The sequence below is a fragment of the Ambystoma mexicanum genome, chromosome 5q (genome assembly GCF_040938575.1).
Source record: "Ambystoma mexicanum isolate Mex_15411 chromosome 5q, UKY_AmexF1_1, whole genome shotgun sequence".
NCBI lineage: Eukaryota > Metazoa > Chordata > Amphibia > Caudata > Ambystomatidae > Ambystoma > Ambystoma mexicanum.
The window spans coordinates 1013005239-1013029837 of NC_090933.1; the positions used below are offsets into that span (position 1 = coordinate 1013005239).

General features: G+C 38.3%; 1 protein-coding gene across 5 annotated transcripts in view; it reads right to left on the reverse strand.

Annotated features, from left to right (window-relative positions):
* The window catches only part of CSMD3 (CUB and Sushi multiple domains 3), a 3270409-nt gene that overhangs the window by 2530591 nt on the left and 715219 nt on the right, over positions 1-24599 (reverse strand). For all 5 annotated transcript variants that reach the window (XM_069621531.1, XM_069621530.1, XM_069621528.1 and 2 more), the window contains exon 4: positions 7069-7263. In XM_069621531.1, the coding sequence (XP_069477632.1) occupies positions 7069-7263 (195 nt within the window). The remainder of the gene's footprint in view (positions 1-7068; positions 7264-24599) is intronic.

A 24599-nucleotide genomic window follows, 5' to 3' on the forward strand; every position in this document is an offset into this window, starting at 1 on the left:
TGCGTTGGGTCAAAAGGTAAATCTTTGAAAAGAGTACACACCCAGTGTAGAATACATCTCACGTTTAAGAGGTACTTAAAAAGAGGTTGATTGGACATGAGGAAGTAATGGGCGAAGAATTATTAAATCAGGAGTTGAGGCCTACCCATCATCTTAGATTTTTTTAAAGCAATGCAATGTGCTGGGGGCGTGGCTAGATGTTGATGCAGACGGAAGCTTGAACTGCGCTCCCGCTCCAGCGACTTTCATTATACTTAATTTTTATTTCAAAAATGAGGTAAAACACTATTTACAATGCTGCTGTTCCTACCGAGGCTCTTTTGCAGCATGCAGCGGTGTTCCTGTCCCCTCTTTCAATCCCGGGAGATGTGGCGAGGGATTTGAGGAGAGAACCGAGGGCACGGCCTCCTGACACTGAGGTCCCGTGATTAATGAGCCGACATGTCCTGTCAACTGACACGACAGGCGTGGTGTGGGCGGCCCGCTATAATAAGGTACCACGATTTCTGGACAACATAGGCTGAATTTCTCATATTATCATAACACAAGGATTAGGAGGTACTTTGGACACACAGAAAAGTTATTTATATACTGAATGTTCTTTTTTTAACACTTTCTGAACTAAGTGTGCATATATTGCTTCAGCTACATGAATAATCGCACATGAGTCATACAATTGTCTTCAATGGAAAGCGTATCAGGATTTAATTCTTGCTGCGCAATATATTTTATGTGAAATTCAAAAGAAAAATAATGCTTTGGGGCACATGGTTGTTTTGAAATCTTCAGTATAAACGCAGCCCTATTTTTGAGAAAAGATCTTGAGAAGCCTATTGATTAACATATGAAGAACATATCTTTGTCATATATGGTTCCTTGGCTTTGTTATACCAAATCAATACTTTGTTTCAAATAAAGTATAATTATGTAATTTGAACACAGCTATTTTTGAAAAAAATAAGCTTTTTTTAAGCAGAGCTGCTCGGAATAGATTTTTGAGCAAGTTGCTGAGTAAGATTAATTGGTGCACATTTACTAAGGTTATTTCTAACATAGCACCTTGTTTAGGTAGCTGTCTCTAATATTAGAAGATATTAGCAGTACATCATCATCAATTTGGTGCTGCATTCTGAACACAAATATGGTTTAAAGAAAAGGGCAAACTATGGAACTCCCAACAACATCGATGAATAGTTCTTCTAAGAGACAAAATAGTGACGCTCCCACACCCAAGGATGATACACAAGATCAAGTTATGCTAGCTATTTTGTCGGGGATAAAGGCACTCAACCCTTCATGGAAGCCACAACTGCGAAACTACAATTACCTGATGACAAATGGTCCACCTTTGAATCAGGAATTAATAAAGTAGAAAGAAGTATTAGCAATGCAGAAGATGTTACAGAAAGAGTGTTGTCACTGGAAAATAAATTCTGTTATATCTCTCCAGAAGCAAGCAGAACATTTAGAGAATAGGAATAGGAGAAACAACCTACGGATTGTAGGCCTTCCAGAGAAAATAGAGAAAGATGATCCTATTCAAGTTCTATATTACATGCTTCCTGCACTTCTGGACTTCCATGCATCTCTGCAAGTCAATATCCAAAGAGCTCATCGTGTTGGTCTCAATAGTTCATCTTGAATGCTCTAAGAACTTTGATTTTCACATTACTCAATTACACTCATGTAGTACTTATCCTGGAAAAAGCTAAGCAAAAAAATCAACTCATGTGGGAAGGCAAGAAGATCTTTATTTCACAAGATGTCTCCAATGCCACTGCAGCAAGAAGGAAGGAATTATTGACATATAGACCAGCCTTAAGGCAACTGAATGCCAGATATGTAATCATCCATCCAGCCTCATTGAAGGTGACTCTTAATGGCAATATATTCACCTTTCAAAATCCAATGGACTTAAGCAATTTTATCCAAAATCACAGAAAAGAGGAAATGGACACGTCTAAGCCAAATAAATGAATTGAAATATATCATCAACCCTCTGTCATCAAATGATGTATTTGCCGGAGTGGGGCACTAGATGAGCACCTCTGGATCTGGCTCTCCACCCTTCTATTCTTCATCACAAACCCAACATGGTTTGGAGTGGCTGTTTCCTGATAGCCACTACTTTTCATATCATCTAATGGTTTTTCTAGAAGTCATAAAATTCCATGTTGTACGTGTTGGTCTTTCTCCTTCCCTTATGTGTCCTCCTTATATGTTCATCAATGTAACACTTGTCAGCATTGACCATAAGTATACATATTGTACCCTATTTGCAATTTATGTATCTTCATATATCATCATGGAGCATTAAGGGATTACATAATTCTATCAAACAACAGAAAATACTCTCTCGCCATAATAGGGTTAAACTTGCAATTGCTTGTTTGCAAGAATCCCACCTCTCACAAGAAAAAGCAGCTAAACTGAAACCTTTATGGGTGGGTGAAGTCTTCTCGGGTGTGGCAAATGGAAGGAAAAATTCAGTTATCATCCATATCAACAAACATCTTCAATGTAAGGTCATTTCGACTGACTTGGATGATGTGGGAAGATGGGTGCAGCTCAAACTTCTCATTGATTCTATTGAGTACTCCATATTAAACATATACGGTCCTACCAATGCTGATCATGGTTTCTGGACTCAACGAACAAACTATGTGCCTGATTCATGGAAGTGTTTTATAATGGCACAATCCCATAGGAAAACGTTCCATGAATCAGGCCCTGTATCTTCAATTATAGTCCGAATAATCTCATTATGTGTGGTGACTGTAACAAGATAATAGATCCCCTTCTTGACAAAAAATGCAATCTACGCTTTAAGATAACTTAGTCTTGGTGCATAGCCCATACCTCTGATTTGGATTATACATTTTGCTCTCCACCTCATAATTCCTTTTCAAGAATTGATTATATGTTTATAACTAAATCCTTGACCAATCACCAGTGGAAGTCAAAATAGAACCATTACCCTGTTTGATCATGCTCCTGTCCACTTTACTTTCTAATCCATACAATAATAACCAACTTCACAGATGGAGATTCAATCCAACGCTCATGAAAGATGATCTTTTCACTAGATGTATTCAGCAGCAGCATTCTCATTTCTCCTCTGAAAACCTCAACATTGATACATCCATAGACAATAACTGAGATTATTATAACACGGTATTAAGGGGACATATTAAATCATATACTGCTAAGAAAAGGAGAAAAAAAACTTAAACAAGAATGATGATATTATGAAATCAATTACATCTTTAGAACATGAATACATACACTCCAACTCTATCTCTACCCTACGAGTAATTACTAAACTACAAATACAATATAATAATTTGGCTATGCAATACTCATGTACCAACCTCTTTAAGTACAAATCTAAAATCTATCAGTTCTCAAATAAATCGAATAAGTCATTAGCGTCTTACATTAAATTTAAAAGAAATAACACTAATATTACTGTCATTAAAGAACACAATGGCAATAGAACCTTTCATGATAAAGACATTTTCAAAGTCTTCTCAAATTTCTATAAAAATGATACTCTTCGGATCCTACGCCCAATAATACTTATGCATCTGATTTCTTAAAACATATACATCATAGCTCATATGTTAGTACCAATCTACAGAAACTGAATGACCCCATGCCGGCAAGTGAAATATATAAAGCCATTAAATATCTCAATAAAGGGAAAGTTCCCGGCCCGGACAGTCTTTCAATTGATTTTTTCGCCATTTTTAAAGATCTGCTAGTGCCCAAGCTTAATTATATGTATTATTCCTTTATTTCAAATGGGAAAGCCAAAGGGTCCTTTACAGAATCTATGCTTATTGTCTTCCCTAAACCCGATAAAGATGTTGAATTGGTACAAAACTATAGACAAATATCCTTGATTAATACTGATTGCAAAATGCTTGCCAGATCAACTCCCTCTCTTCCTAATCTCTTTAAGAATGATCAGGTAGGCTATGTTAGGGGATGACTGTCTTTATCTAATATTAGACACTTTACTTAATATCATTCAGAAATCTGCTAATCCATATGCTGCTATTGCACTTTTCGCTGAAAAGACTTTTGATAGGTTTGAGTGGGATTATATGTTTGAAGCTTTAAAGTGGCATAGCATTCCTGATCCCTTTATATAAATGATCAAAGTACTGTACTCTAATCCAAAAGCATATGTGTTTGTATAATGGTCACATGTCATCCTCTTTCTCTCTTCATAGAGGAACCCGGCAAGGATGTCCCATTTCTCTTGCTTTTCATTTTGGCACTAGAACCTTCCTTGAGGCAATTCGACAAGATGCAAATATAACTGGAATTCACTTTGGAGGTTTTAAAATTAAAACTGCTGCATATGCTGATGATGTATTACTGCTTTAACATATAGCGGATACGTGTCTACGCAAGTTAGTGCATACTGTTAAACAATTTTCTTTGGCATCAGTGTATAAAATTAACACAGAAAAGTCAGAGATACTACCACTTAGCATACACTGTGCCTGACAGTACATTTCAAGCTCTAGAATGAAGTGGTGCCCTGCGGGCATTAAATATCTGGGTATCCATATAACATCTTCTATGGAAAGTATGACTAAAAATACAGCACATATCCTAAGTAAAGTCATAGAGCTTATTAACTCATGGTTCCCCCTGTTCCTATCCTGGTGGGGTAGAATCGAAATTATGATTTCCCCGATTATACTTTATTTACTATACATGCTTCCTATTCCCTTCCTGCCTCATTTTTCAAATCACTAGACTCATGCATCCTCAAATTCCTCTGGGGGAAAAAGAGATGTAGAATCTTGCTACGAGTGCTCAAAAAGCTTAGAATAGAGGGAGGTGTATGGTTTCCAGACTTTAAGAAATACCATATGGCCTTTGTTTTGAGGCCAGCACAATTGCGGTTTCTCCTTGCCAGTCCTTGTTTGCCTAATAGGCCTCTTATAGAGTGAGCAAAGGTTTCACCCCATTCTCTTGTAGATTGCCCCTACATTATAAACAATAATACATAATTTAATAGTACAAGCATTAATGTATTACAAGCATTATGTATCTAAGGTCCTATTTATTTACACTAACTACTAGAAAATCTCATTTTACCTCACAATATATATGGTTGAACCCCCTGATTAAGATTAACAAGAGAATTCTATGTTGGAAGTCTTGGCTCTCTCGTATCATTAAATATGTTGGGCAGCTGTTTACCCAAGGAACGCCTCTTACTTTTGATGAAATAATGGCTAGATACAATGTTCCAATGTCACTTGTACAACAATACCTAGGTCTGATTAATGCTATAATGGATAATTTTTCCTTATTAGCATGTAATGTGCAGGATTATTGTGTTGAAAAAGCTAGATAGCTGTCCAATCCAATGTTTATGGGCTCCAGGTTCTATAAAACATGTTTATCCAATCCAACAGTTGCTCACCCATGCAATTGCATAATGGATTGGAACCAAGAATGTTCTCTGAATGACACTCTAATAGTATGGTGTTTTATACGGAAAAATATCTCAAAAATGATTGTATCAGCGAGTTTACTCCAAACTCTGTACTTTTTTCACCATACAGCCTTTACCACCCCACTTACTCTTTTAAAAAGTGGATCATCCCAAAACGACAATTGTTGGAGTTGCTTATGTGTTCAAGGTTCCGTCAAACATATGTTTTTGACTGTGTTTATGTTAAATATTTTGGGAAATGGTGTGGAAGACTCTCGTAGGCATTTTTCATATACAACAAGATTTGTGTGTTTCCTTCCTCCCTAATGGAAGTATTGTTGTACAACCTAAGATGCATAAATATAATAGTTACCTGTTTGACCACCTTGTAATTGCTATCCAAACAATAACATCCAATTGGAAAGACTTTAAGCATTTACACTGTAAGATATGGTGGAACTCAGTACGTGACATCCATCGAATGGAAAAATTCAATGCTAAGTTTCCACTTTTACTATTCAAGCATGAGTCAAAATGGCAGTCATTTGTAGAATTCTTCCAAAACGCTTCTGTTAGTGGATAGGAAAATATTATAATCTATTGCCTTTCTAGTTCCTGGATAGCAGCACCCCCTATCCTCCTGTGTATGTCTGTCTTGTGCATCTTTGTTTGTGTAATCATATTATGCAACTTCTATATATATGAGTTTATTTTTAAATTGTATTTTTTATGCATTAGAACATATCACATATGTGATGTCATATAAGACTCATAATTATAAAACATGTTTGGAGGTATGGTTCCTCTGTATTAATTATGGACTTATTACTTGTTCACTTTTCTATTGTATACGTCTTGTACGCCTATTGATGTAAATAAAAATATTTAAACAAAAAAGCAATGCATTATTACGTTTTTTCTACTATAGAGCGGAATCAATCTTGAAGTGAAAATAGAGTGAAGCCTCTTTCAGGGAATTACCCAATGGAAAAAGTTTGTAGGGAGAGGCAGAACAAAGTATTCCTACGTTGATTTCCTTAAATGGCCTATCCTTTCCTGATAATTTAAATATTTGGAGATCTGATTATTCCTCAGACAGTAGCATTGCAATCTGACAAATATAGCCAGAAAATAGTCCATGAAATGTATAGCATGACTTTAAAAAAATAAAAAATAAAAATGTATAAAAATAATTTAAAAAAAAACGTTTGTTTTATCTAAAATGTTGGTTTACAGCTAGATTTTCCAAATAAAAGGGGAAAAAAAGCTTTTGAAATAACAGACTTTTAAAGTGTTGTTGGTATAGATGTACAAGTAAAGGCAAGATTCTGGCACTTACCACCCAGTGGCGTTATAGTCGTAACTGTGTGTGTGCGTTTGTGTGTGTGTGTGTGTACACACACCTGACTGCATGAGGGAAAACACATCTAATGAATTGAGTTTGGAACATCTAACAACAATACAATGATCGCTCGTCTCTGTAGGCTTCCACATCTGCTGCCATGAAAACCAGAGCAGATGACAGGCTGTTCTTACTTCCAAAATTGCATTTTTCATTTGTTATTCATGCATGACAGATGTCAGTGTAGAATACGGAATGCACTTACCTCTGCACATGGGAACTGGGAAATCCCATGACGCTGTGTTCACCGTGTTTGCTATGCAGGTGAGCTGAGGGTGCCCGTCCAGGATGTAGCCCGTCACGCAGCTGTAGCGTATTTTATCTCCAACATCAAACCTCGTTCCAGAGAGGACGCCTTTTGGTGGAACGCCTGGATTCCCACAAGAACTGCTCTGCAGCTCTGCACAAGAAAGCACATACATTGATTTATTTAAAAGAGAACTGCTTATTGAAATTAGTATTTGACTAACAGAATATGTGTTATGCTGTAATCTGATGTGCCTTAATGTAATCTAAAAACTGACGCACAAACAAATATACTTATGCATGTTTGCAACAGATGGGTCATCATCTCACGGTGAAGCAAGCACATAGAACAAATAACTATGACTTTATCTGCATCTGAAAGGATACTACACATTATAAATAAATGGCTTGTTGTTTTGAATTATATTGTATATACTATGCAATTAACATAATAAAATAACAAATATATTACATAAAGTATTATAGATGGTCAGCAATCAACCGCTGGTAATATATACCACTGAGCGGATTGAAGTGACATCTGGGGCCAGATTAAAGAAGCTTTGCACCAGTGCATGTGCAAAGTTGCACAGTATTAGCACTAGGGCAAAGATTTTCCTATTTTCAAAATGATGGGACATATGAGAAAACCTTAGCACTGTGGCAAATGCAGTCGGGCATGTTATAAACACCAGAGCAAAAATAGCCCCAAGTGTAAAAAGCATATACTTTCAATGCATGTGGTGTGCTCCAGGGCACATTTTGCCATAGTGCTGTATTAGCACAAGGGCAAACTTTCCCTCAGTGAAAAAATGTGTTCAAAATGTATCATTTTTGTAGAAGGCCAATTTTATAACACGTCAAACTGCACTTATAACTTTGAAAAGGTTTTCTAATGTATTGCAGTGTTTTTTTTTTTAAATAAATAGGGCAAATTTTGTACTAGTGAGAATACCGTGCATACTTGCACTTGCACCGGTGCAAATTTTCTGCAAGCGGGCCCCTGATAGGCAATGAGAGTGAAGCACAAATTGGCTCTTATGTTTCATGGTAGCCAAAGGAGAAATGTACCAGGAACTTGAAAACTACCCATTGATAGTTTTATGTTGTGTACGGCCCTCCTGCACTGCTTTTCATACATCTAAACTGTCATTGCATAAAACGTCTGTCCCTTTGTAGTCATTCCATTACCACCATTTTATTAACAATTTACAGCACTGTCAAATTTTAAGCTTGGAAAAAAAATCTCTTAAATACCTCCAGGGCTTGCTGGAAGTTTTTCCTCCACCTCCTCTACCTCCAAAAAATGCAGGACTTACTAAGGGCAAATTACAGCCAGCGGTAAATCCTCCAAATCTGCAATCAAGACTTATGCACTCTCGGAAAGGAGATCAACATCGCTTTTCCACCCCTCATAGTCGGGTGGATGTAGAATGATTGAGAGTGACGGAAACAGTAAACAAGCTTGACTGTGTTTTCACAGCAAATATTGCCTAACTTGTGATGAAGCCCGACGTGTTTTCTCCTCCTACCCTCCAGCACCAAAAAAAAGAAAATAAATAAAGTAAAAATACCAGGCAGAGACAATGATATATCCCCTTGCTGTGACATCATATCAATTGATCACTCATGATCCTACGTTATGACATTACAGCAGGCGCTAGTTCATTTGGAAATGGACTACATCACAAATTTGCAGAATGATCAGTGACTGTTTTGTTATTGTCACTGAAACCCTCCAAAAGCATCACAGATTGAAAACAAAACTATCATTGCAATATACTATATGATTGGACTTTAATTAATATGCTTTAAAATCTATAAACACAATGATAGTATTTTGTAGACTGGCAAACAATATATTGTGAAATACTGCAATTGTGCATACCGTCTACTGTTATTAAAGATGTGTTTTCCATGTAAAGTTATAGTTAAATACTGAGGGCACAAAGACCACTAATTGACTGTTAAGTGCGAAAAAAAAGGCTAAAAGAACTACAACTCTACAGTCACTGGTGAGAGGTCAGATTGACAAGACAATTTCTCTAGAACAGTTCAAGAATGTATTGGGAAATACGCCTCTGAACTGCAATATGAAAAAGAAGAAAGCACGTATTAGAACATTAGCTTTCATACATGCATTTATTTATTTGGTGAATCCAATCAATATCTACTTATAGTGCAGTGGTCACCGCACTATAGTTAAGTTGAGTATCAAATTCCATACAAAACCCAGAAATTGAAGTGCAAATAAAGTTTGACTTGCAAGACAGATTTGGCTACTATTTTGCAAATAGACTGTTTCTCACGGCCACCACCACTGTCCCCCAAGTGTAAATATTGGGAAAGATTTGTTATAAATTGTTTTCTTATTAAGTATGCAAAAAGACTCTTTTCAGCCAACTCCTGTTCATTTCCCCAGCAAAAACGGCTGACTGGAATTTGGCAAGGCATGAAACAAATTGGTCATGAAGCATTGACTCGATTTCCAGGGGGGAGTATGGGGTTATTCCGTTGAGTAGTTGTTAAAATATTTAGCAGAGAAGGAGGTGCCTCTTACTCCCGAAATGATTGCTGTTTCTCCCATGGTGCTTTGCAGCAGATAGACTTTTCAGAAATGAAAAAGCTGCCATTTATTTTTTGTTCAATGCAAGAGATAACCAGGGTTATTTCCAAAATAACCGGGGTTAGCTAACAATGAAAACTGGAAGAAATACCATTTGGAGGAGGAAAAAGGATGACATGTAATCAGGCTAGAGTTGGGTAGGGGAAGACGAAACCATGTGAAATTAGGGTCTTGGGGGCCTGGGGATCAAGGTCAGAGCTCACACATTTTCTCATAACCAGGGTTATGATAGAAAACGGGATTGGGAATGAAAGTGTGTCACAAGAATAACCAGGTTTACTTGTAGTAAATTGCTATTATCAGGGTTATACAAACCCTTGTTATGGGTTTGAAAAAAAAAGATAGTTAAACATGTAATGAATACAAAATATTGTGGAATGTTACAGCTACAGTGAGGTGGGGGTAATGGGTGCGGCTAAAGGGCTACTAGATTACTTTAAGGTCATGGCTAGTGGTGCCCTACAAAACTTATTGGGGCACCATGTCAAGGGACCACAGCAATAGGCAGCGGCCACTGGCCATGGCTGAAGCCCATGGCTAGTATACCCAAAAGAAATGTAGTTGTGTGGCCTCAGCCAATGGCTATGGGTAGGGGCCCATTTAGTTAAACTATCAGAGCAATCAGCCATGGGTTCTGGCTATGGGCAAAAGCCATGGCACGTGGGACTGGAAGAAAGCTATTGGGGCAACATGTTAAGTAGGCCACAGCCAAAGTACAGGGCCAATGTTCATGAGTGAAGGCCATGGCTAGTGACCAGGAAAAAATGGTAGTGGTTAAAAGATAAAGTGGGCATGACGGAAGGGCCAAAGGCTGTGATCATCTAGTGGGTCCAAAAGAAGTATATCAGGGGAACATGTACAGTGGACACAGCCAATTGCCATGGCTAGCAGCCTGTAAAAATAAACAATGGTATAACAAAACCATTGAACTTCACTGGAAAAAAAAACCTTAGTTAAGCTGCAGTTAAGTTGTGCAGATTTAACACAAAAAAAACCTTCTAATTTAGCAGATGTAGGAAGTCATGACCAGCTTAATTTTGTGTGCTCACGTCAGAAAGCACATGAGCACATACATAGTATAAAAGGGGGGTTTCATAATGGCATAAACAATGGCATTATAGGGGAAATAAATAGGAGCTCACCAAGGTAATCAGAATGTCTCAGAAGGCAAGTAGTGTGTGTGTGGGTGGGTGTGGGGTGGGGGTGGTGGTGTGTTGTGTGTGTTGTGGAGGGGTGTTTGCAGGGCTATTCAATGCATGGTAATAGCATTCTATAGTATTTTCATTGTAAACTGAATCTGACTTTATGACCATGTTTATAGCAAGTGATTAACTCTTTCAAATGAGAAGAACGTGTTTCTGCTGTAAAGTTTGCAATGTCTTTTAACCATAGCCAATTGAATGAAACCCAGTGTTTTCAAATGAGTTTTTTGAAAACTGAAATTGTGAACTGGTGCACAATGCTTCACATTTCTACAGTGGGTCAATAAATGTGTTACCTGTGAAAACCATACTTAAGCCATGGAATTCTAATTGGGTTTGATGAAGCTTTGCCATGTCACCTCAATTCTATAGACAATTATACACTTTAAAATGACCTTTCAGCTACCTTTAATGATATTGTACCCATGGGTAGGACCCTGTACTACATAGACATGGTCTGCAAAATGAAGTGGGTGGATCGGTAATATACTCTCAGAAAGCATAATTTCATTTCCATGTTTGTGATAAGCACATTAATATGCTGCTGTGCACTTTAAAATGAAAGCACAACCTCTCTATACCCAAGCTGTAAATCATTAACACAATTTACAATGAGTTATAGTTTACTTATAGACATATAGTAGAAGCCAACAGCACCACATAAATAGATGCACATGTTATACAAATGGGGGACATGTACATTAAGTCTCATTTCTCTGATAGTAACACTTGTGATTATTATTGGAAAAAAGAAAGTGTATTTAACTGCTTATGATGTGCGGACATTTTGACACATACACACAATGATTGAGACAAGTTGCAACACAAAGTTTGACATATATTATGTTGATTAGAATAGCTGTGTAAATATATGTTTGATGTTGAATAATCATGAGTGTTCAACTTTATTAGGGATAGCTTTGCAGGCAGGTACATGTGTCTTTTTGTAGACAAGCTGTCTGTGATTGTTTAACACTGTTGATGACATTCATTAGGGAACCGCCTGTGATTTTGTATTAATATTTAATTAAACAAAGAAAAATAGCCCAAATACAGCCTGTTTCTTGTCCCAGAATGTCGGGTTGGCATTCTTTATTAGCTGGTGTTATATCAGAAACTCTGGCTATGCAAAAAGCACGGTAAGGCTAAGATATATTCTAGAAACAAATTGAAAATGACTCAGATAACATACACCATTTTAAACTGCCTCCAAATCACCATGTGAATAAACTAGGAGCAAAGAGTTTACTAACGTAAGTGTGAGAACCAAGAGCTTGCTTCATAGAGGGGAATGAGGCACCAGTGTAATCCGAAGAGAAAGAAGGGAAAACACCAGTTCTTCCAAAGCCCTATATGTTTGGCCACTTTTCAGAAGAGACAATTACATGATCAGAGTTAGGTGCTGTGCGGCAATGGCTGAAGTAACTGCAAGAGGTATGCAAGGTGATAGTAATGTGCAATCTTCTATATCAGAGAAACAGGCGATCCTAACTCTCTCTAGTAAGTCATAAGATGGATCTAAAATTCGTCTGCAGTTAAAAAAAGGTGAATGGAAATAAATGCAATGTAATTTCATATGTTATTTTGCTATTTTGTGATACAGATATTTTAAACTGCACCAAATCACCACTATAGTGGAGTCAAAGAGCCATGTCTGGTCTGGAAGTTGTCTTATTGGGCCTGCACCTGGTATAGCCAAACTGTAGTCTGTGGGAAAAAGGAAAGGGGAAGGGAGGAAGTGGTGATGGAAAGATAGTACAGATAAAACAAACATGTGGTTTCAAATAACAGTCATGCAGCCTGAAGGAAGATGTATAGTGTTTGTAATAGCTTAGGCACATGACAATCCTTATAATATAGATCTTAAACCAGGATTGGGAAACACATGTGGGGTAAATTCAGTTATATCAAGAGGACAAGACAATCAATTTGTGATTGCATTTTAAGAATGATAAAAAAGGCACAACCTTTTATAATTGAGCACTTTTTTAAACATCAATAAGGGACCTGTTCTGTTTTGAAGAACCCTGTCACATGCAGCCTGCCTTCATTTCAGGATATGCGGGTACCCCATTTTGTAAGCATCCTCAATGTTTTTATTACCATCTGAAAAGGCACAAAGCTAATACAAGTGCATGTTTTGAAATAATGAAAGTAACCTGCAAACCGGTGACCCTATGATTTCAATGTATGCTACATAATGGACATTTGAACTAAGCTCGGCAAAATGTGGTGTGGTCATTACATCTCAGCCTAGCATTACTGGTGGACAGTGATTCATGATCTGTCACATTTTCCAGAATGACAAATGGCTATGCTTAATAAACCACATGCGTCAGTTGTTCACACGCTTGCTGAAATAGATAATTACTGAGCAAAGGGTAGACATTTCAGCACTCGGTTGTTACATGCTGCATTTCTAATTCAGATCTTGATTACTTTTCATACTAAATGACATGTGCTAATGTGAATATCATTTCAGCAATTTCAGAGCTCGTGTAAACTTTGCTCTGTCGTTGTTTCTTGCGTAATTGCATTTCACTTCTCCTAACAATTCTTGCTGCCGATGCTCTGCCGATGCTCTCGCAGCACACACTTAACAATATGTATGCGTTGGTCGTAAACATTCAAAGACATATTTTCTAAGGTGAGGACATTTTGATTTCATCTATTTTCGTGGAATACCTTGTGGTCTTACAGAAACATTGCACCTGTGCACATGCAAGTAGCACTAGGGCAATGTTTGATCAAGTGCAAGACACATATTTTTTAAATGCATGTTTGCGCCATGGCAAATAACCAGGCAAACTAGTCACCGGACCTCACTTCTTTAAGGGGCCGCACAGCAATGAATCCACATAATATCGAATTGATCTTGAAAGAAAATTACAATCAAGCTTTCTTAATTTTTTTTCCAAAAGATAGAAAAAAATGAATCAACTGAAAGAAACAAAACTATACATTATAGACTGTAAAGAGAAAATACTGTATTGATGTATTGAGCCCATTACAACTTAAAGTACATAAACCAGGGACATCGGATTTACATAACAGTTTGTCTCTTAAAAGCTTATCTTCTGGCAGCTGTCAGTTTATACAAAAATCGGATGCAAACTACATACGTGTAATTTACAGTAGTGATGGTCATCTCCATCTAGCGTCCAAGGTACACAGTACCTAGTTCAATGTTGTCCCACTGCAACGTGCACAAGAAACCTTCAGAAACAAAGCTTTCTGTGAGTTAGTGGGTTGCGAGAGTACCTGCCGACTTCAGACCTTAGTAGAATATTCACGAGTAGAGCTTTGAAAACACTGAAGAGTATATATACCTGACATCTGTATTACTGTAAGTTAGATTTTCTGAGTTAAAATGAAGTTTCATTAACTTCATCATCTAATTTAAAAGAACAAATCTATTTTGTTCAAGCACTTTTAGTCATTTTTGGCAGAGACTTAAGAATTCTTTCATTTTCCCAAACAAAGCATACACATTTTTGTTGTCGCTCACTTGCCTTTTGAATACGACGTCTTGCAAAAGGTAGACTTCCAAGATATTGTGAAAGATTTCACCACAAACAAATTCAGGTAAATTAATATTTAAAGCTGTGTTGGTTCAGTAAACTTTTAAAAAAAACACATGTGTTTAATAACGTTAATAATTGTTAATGTTTAGTTTTGTGTAATAAAATTGGTTATTAAAATGTTGGTTGTTAAAATTAAAAACGTATTAGGAGATAATTTGTGTGGGGGTTCCACACATTTTGACTGCCTACAGGCCTCCACTGGGTTTAACCTGACACTGCCCCCATAGGACAATCATTAAAACTGTACTATTTTGCTCATGGACGTTTGTTCCTATAATGCTAATTGAACTTGCACTCGTGAAAAGCTTCAGAAAAACTGACATAATGTTTTAAAACCAATACAGGAACTCAGGCAACTGATGTAGGGAATACCTGAGTTATGAGTGAAGAGAAGTTGTTTAAACTTTTGCTTGGCACAGGAAAAAATGCATTCTACTAGATAATACATTGAATAATTGTTCAGTACACATTGTGTATCCCACTAACGTATGTAAATATCTAGCAAAAATGCCTTTAATATTTCATGCAAGTGTATTTACTCATCTACTTGAAGAAACATATATGTGCACTAGTTAGTGCAAAAATACAATTTAATACAAACAATAAATATCCATTTCCATTTTGATAACACCCACAAAGCACTTCAGAGGGCCTGGTTTATAACGTGTTTTTCAATGGCACTGTGCCATTCTAAACTGTTTTTATAAATCGGGCCCAGGGTGTTGGGTTGGTAGGTAGGACTTTTACGAAGCACAACAGACCACTTCAGGAGAGGCCTCAAGGCCCTAAAGGCAATCTCAACGCAGTCCCCCAGGAAAGAGACAATCTCTGGGGAACAGCCAGGTATTCAAGTGTTTCCTGAAGATGTAATGGTCAGACTTGTCACAAATTGGAAGAGAATTCCAAATAGTTGAGGCCTGGGCAGAAAAGGTATGGCTGCCCCATTTAGGTCTTTTGAATTTAGGAGTAATGAAGAGTTTAGCAGCAGTGCAACAGATCTGTCATCCAGGAATGTACGAACTGAGATGTTGTCCAGGCACACGCAGGGAAAAAGATGTCCTTGTTGAGAGTTAACCTGTTTTGTATTAGGCTTTATGCATTAAGGACAGGGCTTTGAATTCCACTCTTTTGACTACAGGTAACCAATGCAAAGAGTGAAGAGAAGGAGAGATATGATCATATTTCTTAAGATGAAACATCAACCTTGCAGCTGCATTTTCAATATGTTGTTATTCGGAGAGAGGTATCTTAGGAAGCCCCCATTAGACAGCATTACCACAATAAAGACAACCGGATAAAAGGAAAATAAGCTACTTAACACTTTACCTATTTGTCCCTTTGAGCACAGCTCAACCTGCAACCAGAATCCAAGATGGCATACTAAATGTGAAGGTATCATTGCACATACGGCCAGAAATCACACTTTCCTAAGGATTCTTGTGCGGTTGAATTAAACTTATTTGGTTTCCGAATAAATTATTTCTGTTTTTTGTTTGTTTAATTGTAGAACATAAATCATCATCCATCTCTTCACTTGTTCAAGGCAATTCTTAAATTGATCAATCAGGTTTGTGTTTGAATTACCCAAGCACAAAATGAACTGGATGTTGTGGGCATACATATAACAAGTCATGTTGAAGCCACACACTAGCTCTGACAGAGGAGTCATATAGAGATTGAAACGGGAGGATCCCTGACAAACCCCACAGGAGACATCTCTCATGGCAGATGAAAAGAGGGGAAGCTACACTATTTGTTTGTGGTTGATCAACAGTGATTGAATGAATTCTCACACTTTTCCCTGTAATCCAACCTTATAGATATGGTTCAAAATAATATTGTGGTGAACTGTATCAAGGGATGAAGATAGGACTAATAAGATAAGCACACCAATGTTTCCTAAATCCACCAAAAATCTTAGATCCTCTAATGTGGCTAACAAGACTGATTCAGTATTATATCCAGGGCAAAAACGACACTGAATGTCACAAAGCTAGCCAGCTTCTTCAGTAAAAGATTGGAGTTGTAATGTTACCGTGGCCTCTAATGGATTCACAATGTAAGGGAGTGGAGAGATTGGCTGGTAATTAACTGACTGTGTACGGTCCAGCCAGGGATTTCTTTTTTAGAAGAGGTGAGATAGCAGCTATCTGAAATGGGTGAGGAAATGTGGCTGCTAGCAATGATTGGTTAATCATGAGACACAGGTTGGAGATTACACAGGATCTCTCAATAGTTTGAGAATTCTGCTTCATCCTCATATCTTAGACCTCTCACATTGCCCTTTCCCTCCATTGCCTATTGGAAGTACAGAAATATTTATGCTTTGTATTTTTTATTTTCTTGAGCGTGTATGCACCCTCATTTTGTCTATTGGTTCCTTCCAATCGCTTTGTGTACATGATTGTAATGTAGGAACAGTAATAATACTTCCTGGAAATGTGAGCAGAAGAAATCTCAGTGCTTTAATGCGGAGTTGAGTGTTTAGAACTGCCTTAACATATATAGTTGCTCCTCATGTCAGAAGGACAGAGACAGGAAGTTCTATTAAATCAATCCTTCCCAGGGACAGCTATGAAACTCTGGAACAATCTGCCTTCTGAATGGGTTTTTTGTCCCCTTAATGATCATGTTTTCTTGAAAACTGAAACTGGAAACTGAAATTCCATATGTTCATGTATTGATCTAACCTGCTTATATCAGCTTTGTCTTCTCCTCCCTTACGTCATCTAAATGTTCTGGAAAATCATCTCTGTTGTTCTGCCTTTCCACCTGCCAATTTCCTAGGAGTAGTGATCCAAGTACCCCTGGTCTAAGCAACATCATAATTACCCAACCACTTTTTCTTACATCGACCAATTTACCAAGTTCCTCATAAGATGGATTCAATGTTCTTATGTAGGTTCTTCATGGTGCTATACTAACCAGAAGTCACTCCCTTCAACTGTGATTAATTTATGACTCAGCAGCATTCATTCTCAGAGAGCATTCCTGTGGTGGTGAACTTTCTGAGCTCCTTATGTGTTATCCTCGAGAGACAGCGCTCTCATTGGATCAAGGATAAACAGTTCGTTTCTGTGACATAGACATCAATTAAGCCCTGATTCATGGAATTATTTGCGTGTAAATCAGGGATTTGTGTGACATTCTGTCCGTGAATCCCTGTTTGACAATGGCATGCAAATCTCTATTTTACACACATATAATTCCATGAATCAGAGCCTTAGAGTTGTTAGTTACCCCCACCACCAGTATTCCATAGTTGCTTCTAAATGATCTATTCTGACTGCTTCCATTCTGAAGAGTTAACCATCTGGCATAGATCTTATATTGCAGGATAGAGGGGCCAGTCGGATGTCAGGCAGAAAGTAGTTTGGTGTTCAGAGTGTTGTTTGAAAGTGAATCCTTCCTGTCTTTTTCATTTCTGAAATGTATCATTAAATGATTGACTGGTTTATTGCTGTACTGCACTTCATATAAAGGAGAGAGAAGAGTCAACAACTACCCCTGTTCAACTACGCATTATAGGTAGGTCTAAAAAGTAGCAAGCTAGGTTAAACAAATACTAGCTGAAGGTGGTCACAGAATAGGCTGGAGTCTTCAAGGAAAGAATTTTAATTTAATTGAGAAATTGGACACACATCTAATAAATGTAGGTCCAAGGATAGGACCTTAAAAACACATGAACCCCATTAGGCAACAAAAAGTAAATATTTACAATCCACATTAAAGTGAAGGTAAGTAGCATCGATATTTGTGCAAATTCATATACTACTTTTCATTAGTAGTATGCCATTGTTGTACTGCACTTCTACTTCATACCATAGCCAGATAGCCTGGGGATGGTGGGTACATAGCTGCTAGTGTCAAAATCACAGGTTAGAAAAGCAAGGCTTTCAGACACTTTCTGTTGCTGGTAAAGTCTAAGAGGATATCACTAGGGAAATTATTTCTGATTCTACTACCTGAATGGCAAAAAAGGTTTAGGTCTTTGGAGATGCAGTGTATCATTGTTAGAACATGTTTAGAGAACGTTGTGATATATGGATTATTTTATTGAGAGGAGGCTGCCAGTTGCAGTGATTAGAGTAAACAACATACCCACCAGCTTGGTGGAATGTTGCTTGCTTTCAACTAGTAAAACACAAGTGATGCTGCAAAGGACCAGAGTCAGGGGAGTCTTAGGAAGTCCTTGGGCAGTCGGCTGTCAGGTGGACATCATTGATTTCCTCACCCAGTTGGGATTTCATCAAGAGATTTAGCTGGCTTGTACTATATGAACTTTGATGGATGCTGAACCAGTCCCCAGAGAAGCAATGAACACAGAGCTAAGTAATAGGATGGCGCCTTTGTCGAATGGACCTGAGTTCATTAACTGCAAACCCCTTGACCATCTTGCATTCTATTCTGTAATGTATTGCAGCTAACAATAATAAGACCATTTTGAACCTCTCACACAGTAGCCCATTCCAAAACATGCCCCTTATTAAGTAGAACTGAGGATGAACAAACCATGCCTGAGGGGATTATTGGTTCCAGAGAACACAGTGTTATGGCCAAAGAAAGGCATCCATCTTTCCAACAGACTGCAAATGGTAAGTACATTTGATGTTGATTTGAAACAAATGGTTGGTGAATTGGAAGCACCGATTGAGTGAGTCGAATCTATCCTCCAAAGTAGCACATAAGGTGATATGGTAAAGTCAATGAGGCCAATTATAGAAACAGAGCCTGCAGAAAAGCAATAGGAACTGTTCCACTTAATGACAACTTGACATTGCATATAGTTGTTAAGTGTGACACTGACAAACCAATCACAATTACTGCGTATGGCCCTGCTAGCAAAGCACATACAATTAAAACATCTGAGAAAGCAGCTCACATTGCACATAAAGGTTATAACTCTATTTTATAAGACATGTTCTTCATAGATGGGAGAGTTAAGGGGTGAGTTCAATAAAGCAATATATAAATGTGTGAGCATCAAGGAAAAACAGGAGTATAACAGACAGTCGAGGCACTAATAGTTGTGCTGATAACCCCTGAATTAAAACCAGTCTGATTCCAAGCCAACTCTATCTATGTGTAACACATAGATGCAGGGTAGCCACTGAAACTCTCAATTGTGAGAGCTAGTTGTCGATATTTGACCCCTAAAGCCATTACAATCAAATCACTTGATATACTAACTTCTATTCTGATGACTCAGAAACATGAAAATACGCTAGCTAATTCTAATGCAGTAATGCAGTAATGCAGTAAACAATGTGCAGCAGGTTTAAGAATGTGGAAAACTGCCCACATTTGATTCTTTCAACAACAACAAAACATGAATTACTAAACACAATCGAGATCATTTGGATATTCAGGTTGTAGAGGGCTTAGCAATGGATAGACAAAAGATATAATAGTTATTAAGAGAAATGTGAAATATCTGTGGTCCTTACAAATCGTTTATCATTGGGATTTCACCATTGAAACATGCTTTTGGGAATCATAGTCTGAATGTGACAGTCGGCTACCCCAGCTGAGAATCTGGACATAATACTGCTGCTGTTTCAGAAATACCTTTTCAACAAAAAAACTGCGGAAAAGCAAGCCCATCTGGTTTGATAAAACATGTATAAGCATTCAGGATGTGCTGCTAGAGAGCATTATATCTGGTGGCAAATCTAGCAAACATATTCCAACTCTCAGACAATTGTGTAAAGATTCTCTGAGCATCAAAAAAGGGATATTGCAGAATTTTCCATACATTGGGGGTCATTACGAGTTTGGACTCATATCCGGGTTCTTTGAATGGGAACTTACTGGGTCATTCCAACCTTGGAAGACCTGGTAAGTCCCCATTCAAAATACCCATCCCCATTTCCATTCGAGCCCACATAGCGCTAGATGGCAATGGGGAGGGAGCTAATAACGGGCCCGTTATTAGCTCCCTGGTCCCCTTGTGGGACCCGCAAAGGACGTCTGGTCTGACCAGACGTTCTGAGCGGGTCCCGCGAGGGAACTTCATAATGCAGCGATAAGGGGGTAATGGCACCGGCATCCTTACGGTGCCATTAACCCCTTACCACCGTACTCGTAATGACCCCCATTAACTAGTCACGGTGGCTGCTGACAAAAATAAGTGTGTACATTCCTGGAAATCTAGGTTAATAGACCAGCTCATGCAAGTGAACATCACTTTGAAACTACTATGCCAGATGATCATGGGTGACAGCACTGTGGGACATTGTACAGTGAGGGAACAGCATCACTCTCAGGATGGCCGAGTTAGGGCTACATCTGATGGCTCTGTTAACATCTCCACTCAATCTACATAAACAGCATTGCTCACACATTTGTCTAATTGAATGGTAGACAAATATAACATTCCAGACAGTGGAAAACATATCATTATCCACCCTATTTGTAAGGGGGGAAGCAAATCTAAGCCAGACAGTTATAGACCTATAATTAATTCAACATTTCATGGGGAGGAAATATTGGAATGTTTAGAACTCTGGGTTGATAAGAATTACAATCTCTCACTTACACAATGGTTATTTAAACCATGGGAAGAACATTTAAATGTGGGATGTATTCATCTGGCTGTGTCCTTTTATTTGGTAGACTGCTGTGAAATGTGGGATCTCCTAACCACTGTGGGGATTCCCAGATGGCCACTATGCATTATGGCAGCAGTCCATGAAAACAACAATGCCGTTGTGAGGTATAGTAAGTTTTGAATCGTGACTACTCCCATACTAAAAGGAGGTATGGCAGGATTACACCTTAGCCCCTTTATTTCACATGTTTAAATATTCAGTGTACCAGTTTCTTTGTGGAATAAGCGTCAGAGGTGCCCCAAGTGAAAGGGTTCAAGATCCTCCTACAGTCTTGTAAAGATGATAGCCTATTTCTGCAAGGCCTCCACATTCTCTGCAAAAGCAGGTATATTCCTATACTGAACATGTGAACGTGGTGGTATTAGGCATTACGGCCCAAAAACCTGGTGTCTTAATATTTTAGAACATGCATGTCAGTCAAATACAGAGTTTTCAATCGGGAGGCATAGCAGTGAAGAGAGTTAACACATCTGATATGTTAGTCATCTGTTTTTGTGTTAAGTTTATTAACGCTGCAAAATGCATATAATCAAGCCGTGAAAATGTTGCAGGCTACAGAGATACGTTCTCATGTGTCTCGAATTTCCAAGCACAACTAGTAAATTAAATTATTTCTATTTACGAGGCCACAGTTACTTTGGCCTGACTAACCAGATTTCTCTTGGGCCATTATGCAATCCCTGGAAGAACTATGATAACTAGAAAGATAAAACTACAAAAGATAGATGTATCCGACTGGAATCGCTCTCTTATAAATAGAATTGAGGGTGCATTATTTCAGAATCTATTGTTTACATCATTGTATTTATTTTTTACGGAATATTAATTTATATTCTGCATATTGATCAATCATTTATTATAATTGTGATATGTACTTTTATGGGGTTGATATGCTAAATAAAGGATGCATTGACTTAGGCTTATGCAGACTACAAACCAAGTGCAGCATTGCATTATGCCCTATTTGAAGCTAAACAAATACGGGTCTTCAGGCTTGCCCAAAGGGCCTTAGAATAATCCGGTCTCGGATGTGTTTGTGGAACACATGGCATGTGATCTAAGGTCTCTGTCATGGAAAGCCATAATCATCTTCAGGTCCAGGATACACCAGTTAGAGACTTCTGAGTGAATTTGTGGACTTTGGGTCATATTCAATCAAAGTACAGTCTTAAATGTTCCGCTTTAGTTGCCAGGGTCAAATTGGGACGAAAAGAAGAAGGAGGGTTGATAAAAACAAATCTATTTTGTAAACACATTCCTTTCTGTGTTATCACTAACACCCTTGAGATGATATTCCTGCATCCCTTCTTGGATGATTTCCTCAACTCTGTGAAGTCACCAGAAGCCCTGGAAACCTTAATGTTGTGCATATATGTTTCCACACAATGAAGTAGCTTCTGTGTACTCCAGGTAAGTGTGCAGGGTATACTGCGACAGCAGTGATGTCAGACGTACTTCACAGGGTAGTGTAGTTTTAGCAAATCAAAAGTCCACAAATGTACATACTATGGTCATTTCTAGCGGGACGGAGTGGAACAATTGTCAGCCCATGCATGTGTGAACTGCAAGGCATTGTGCATAGAGAAACAAACAAGATACATTGGTTAATAGTGTCAAATGTGCTAGACAATCTGAGCATCACCAACACCACACCAAAGCCCCTGGTCATCATTCCCAGGGCCTCATACCAAAACCCTAAGAAAGCAGTTCCAACCTTGTTTCTATGGTGCTCATTGCATAAAGAACAAAAGCAGGCTTCCTGATTCAGAAACACCTGCAACTGAGACATTAAGACCATAAGTGAGATCTTTGAGTACACTGAGGGCCTTATTCAGAGGTACGTTTTATCATGGAATAGTGCTGTGTCTGAGTTGACAGAGACTGTTCCAAAGGACACATATTCTGAAGCAATACATGAGTGGAGGCAATAGACAAAGTCCACCACTCCTGCAAAGCTGTGATTTATGGCATTGCAACAGCTTTGCCAACCACCTCACATTTAAGGGGCTTTTAAGGACTGTATTCAGAGGCCAGAACACCCTTCCTGCTCCAGCCAAAAGTGGTGTTCATTAGCGGTACCCTAGGTGGTGCCATTAAACAACACAGCACAAACATTGTTAAACAGTAATAATATAATACCTCCTTATTAGGAATATGAATATTGGCCTAAGCCCATTCACGTTGCACAGAAAACCATGTTCGTAATGATCCGACTTATGGTTAACTAAGACACATCAGCCATTTTTATTTCAACTCTTGTTCCATGTTCTAAAATGGTGGACCGTGTTTTCGACTTGCAGTCGAGCTGAACGACCTTTGAGTTTTCGTTAATGTTTAGGCTGACCGAGAGCAGATTGTTTGACCAATACAAAGAAACCTTGTAACTCGAATGAACTGCCATCCAAGTGTTATCTGCACTCACAAGCCTCATCCTCATTTAAAAAAAGAGAAAATGGAAAACAAACTCAGATCGTGTGTTCTAGATGAACTGCATTGTAGCGATTTGTGGAATAAGTCTTACCGTGGATCAGAGAACCAACAGCATCATTTTGACTTCATGGACATGAAAACTTGTTTAATCCTTTGTATAATATTGTAACATTTGTCATCTGAACTAGGCACAAACTCTAGCCAGTGAATTATTAGTTTGGAGAGGGGCTGCACAATGTTTCAAAAATGGTATAAATATGTCTGTGTGTAGAGGTCCAGCACTCTCACCCCTCACTGTGTCTGCTGGTACACACTGCAAGGTGTTGGGAGCCAGATAGCTATCTGTTTTGCTTTGTAACTGTACAGTAATAAAAGATACTTGTATCTTTTCAACCCGTGATTTGCGTATTTCATTTGTGGTACTAAGCCTCGATATTTCTTTGGTCTTTCAACATGGCATTGCTCAGACTGCAGCACCACTTTTCTAGTTTAATGAAAGTTTATGAAAACTTTCTAAAATTAGAAAAGTGGCACTCTTTTGGGAAATACTTGCATATGCCACTGGAGCACATATTTCCCCCCACAACGCGTGATGTGAGCAGCTTTTGCTGCTGGGAAGCACCTCATTTCCATTCCAATATGTCCACCCATCTCAGAATGATGGTGCTGGAAACTGGAGGGGAGAATGTCCTCTATCCATACTATAATTTGCACTTGCTCTGAATCAGGCCATTAGAGGTTTGTGGTTGCTCTTATCTTAAAGAAAACAGTAAGCTTCACAATATTGTGTATATCCGCATGATATGATATGAAATGATATGATATGGTATTTGTAACGCGCCTATACACAAGTGTTTCAAGGCGCGACGAGGCAGGGAGGGAGGGAAACAAGGGGAAGACAGACAAACGATCCTACTAGGCCAGGTGTCATTCAGATCGCGCAAGTGCAGAGGTAAGGGGAAAAGGAGGAAGTGCAGGGGGAGGAGGTGGGGGGGAAGTGCAGTACAAGGTAAGTAGCGTCAAAAATAATAAATAAT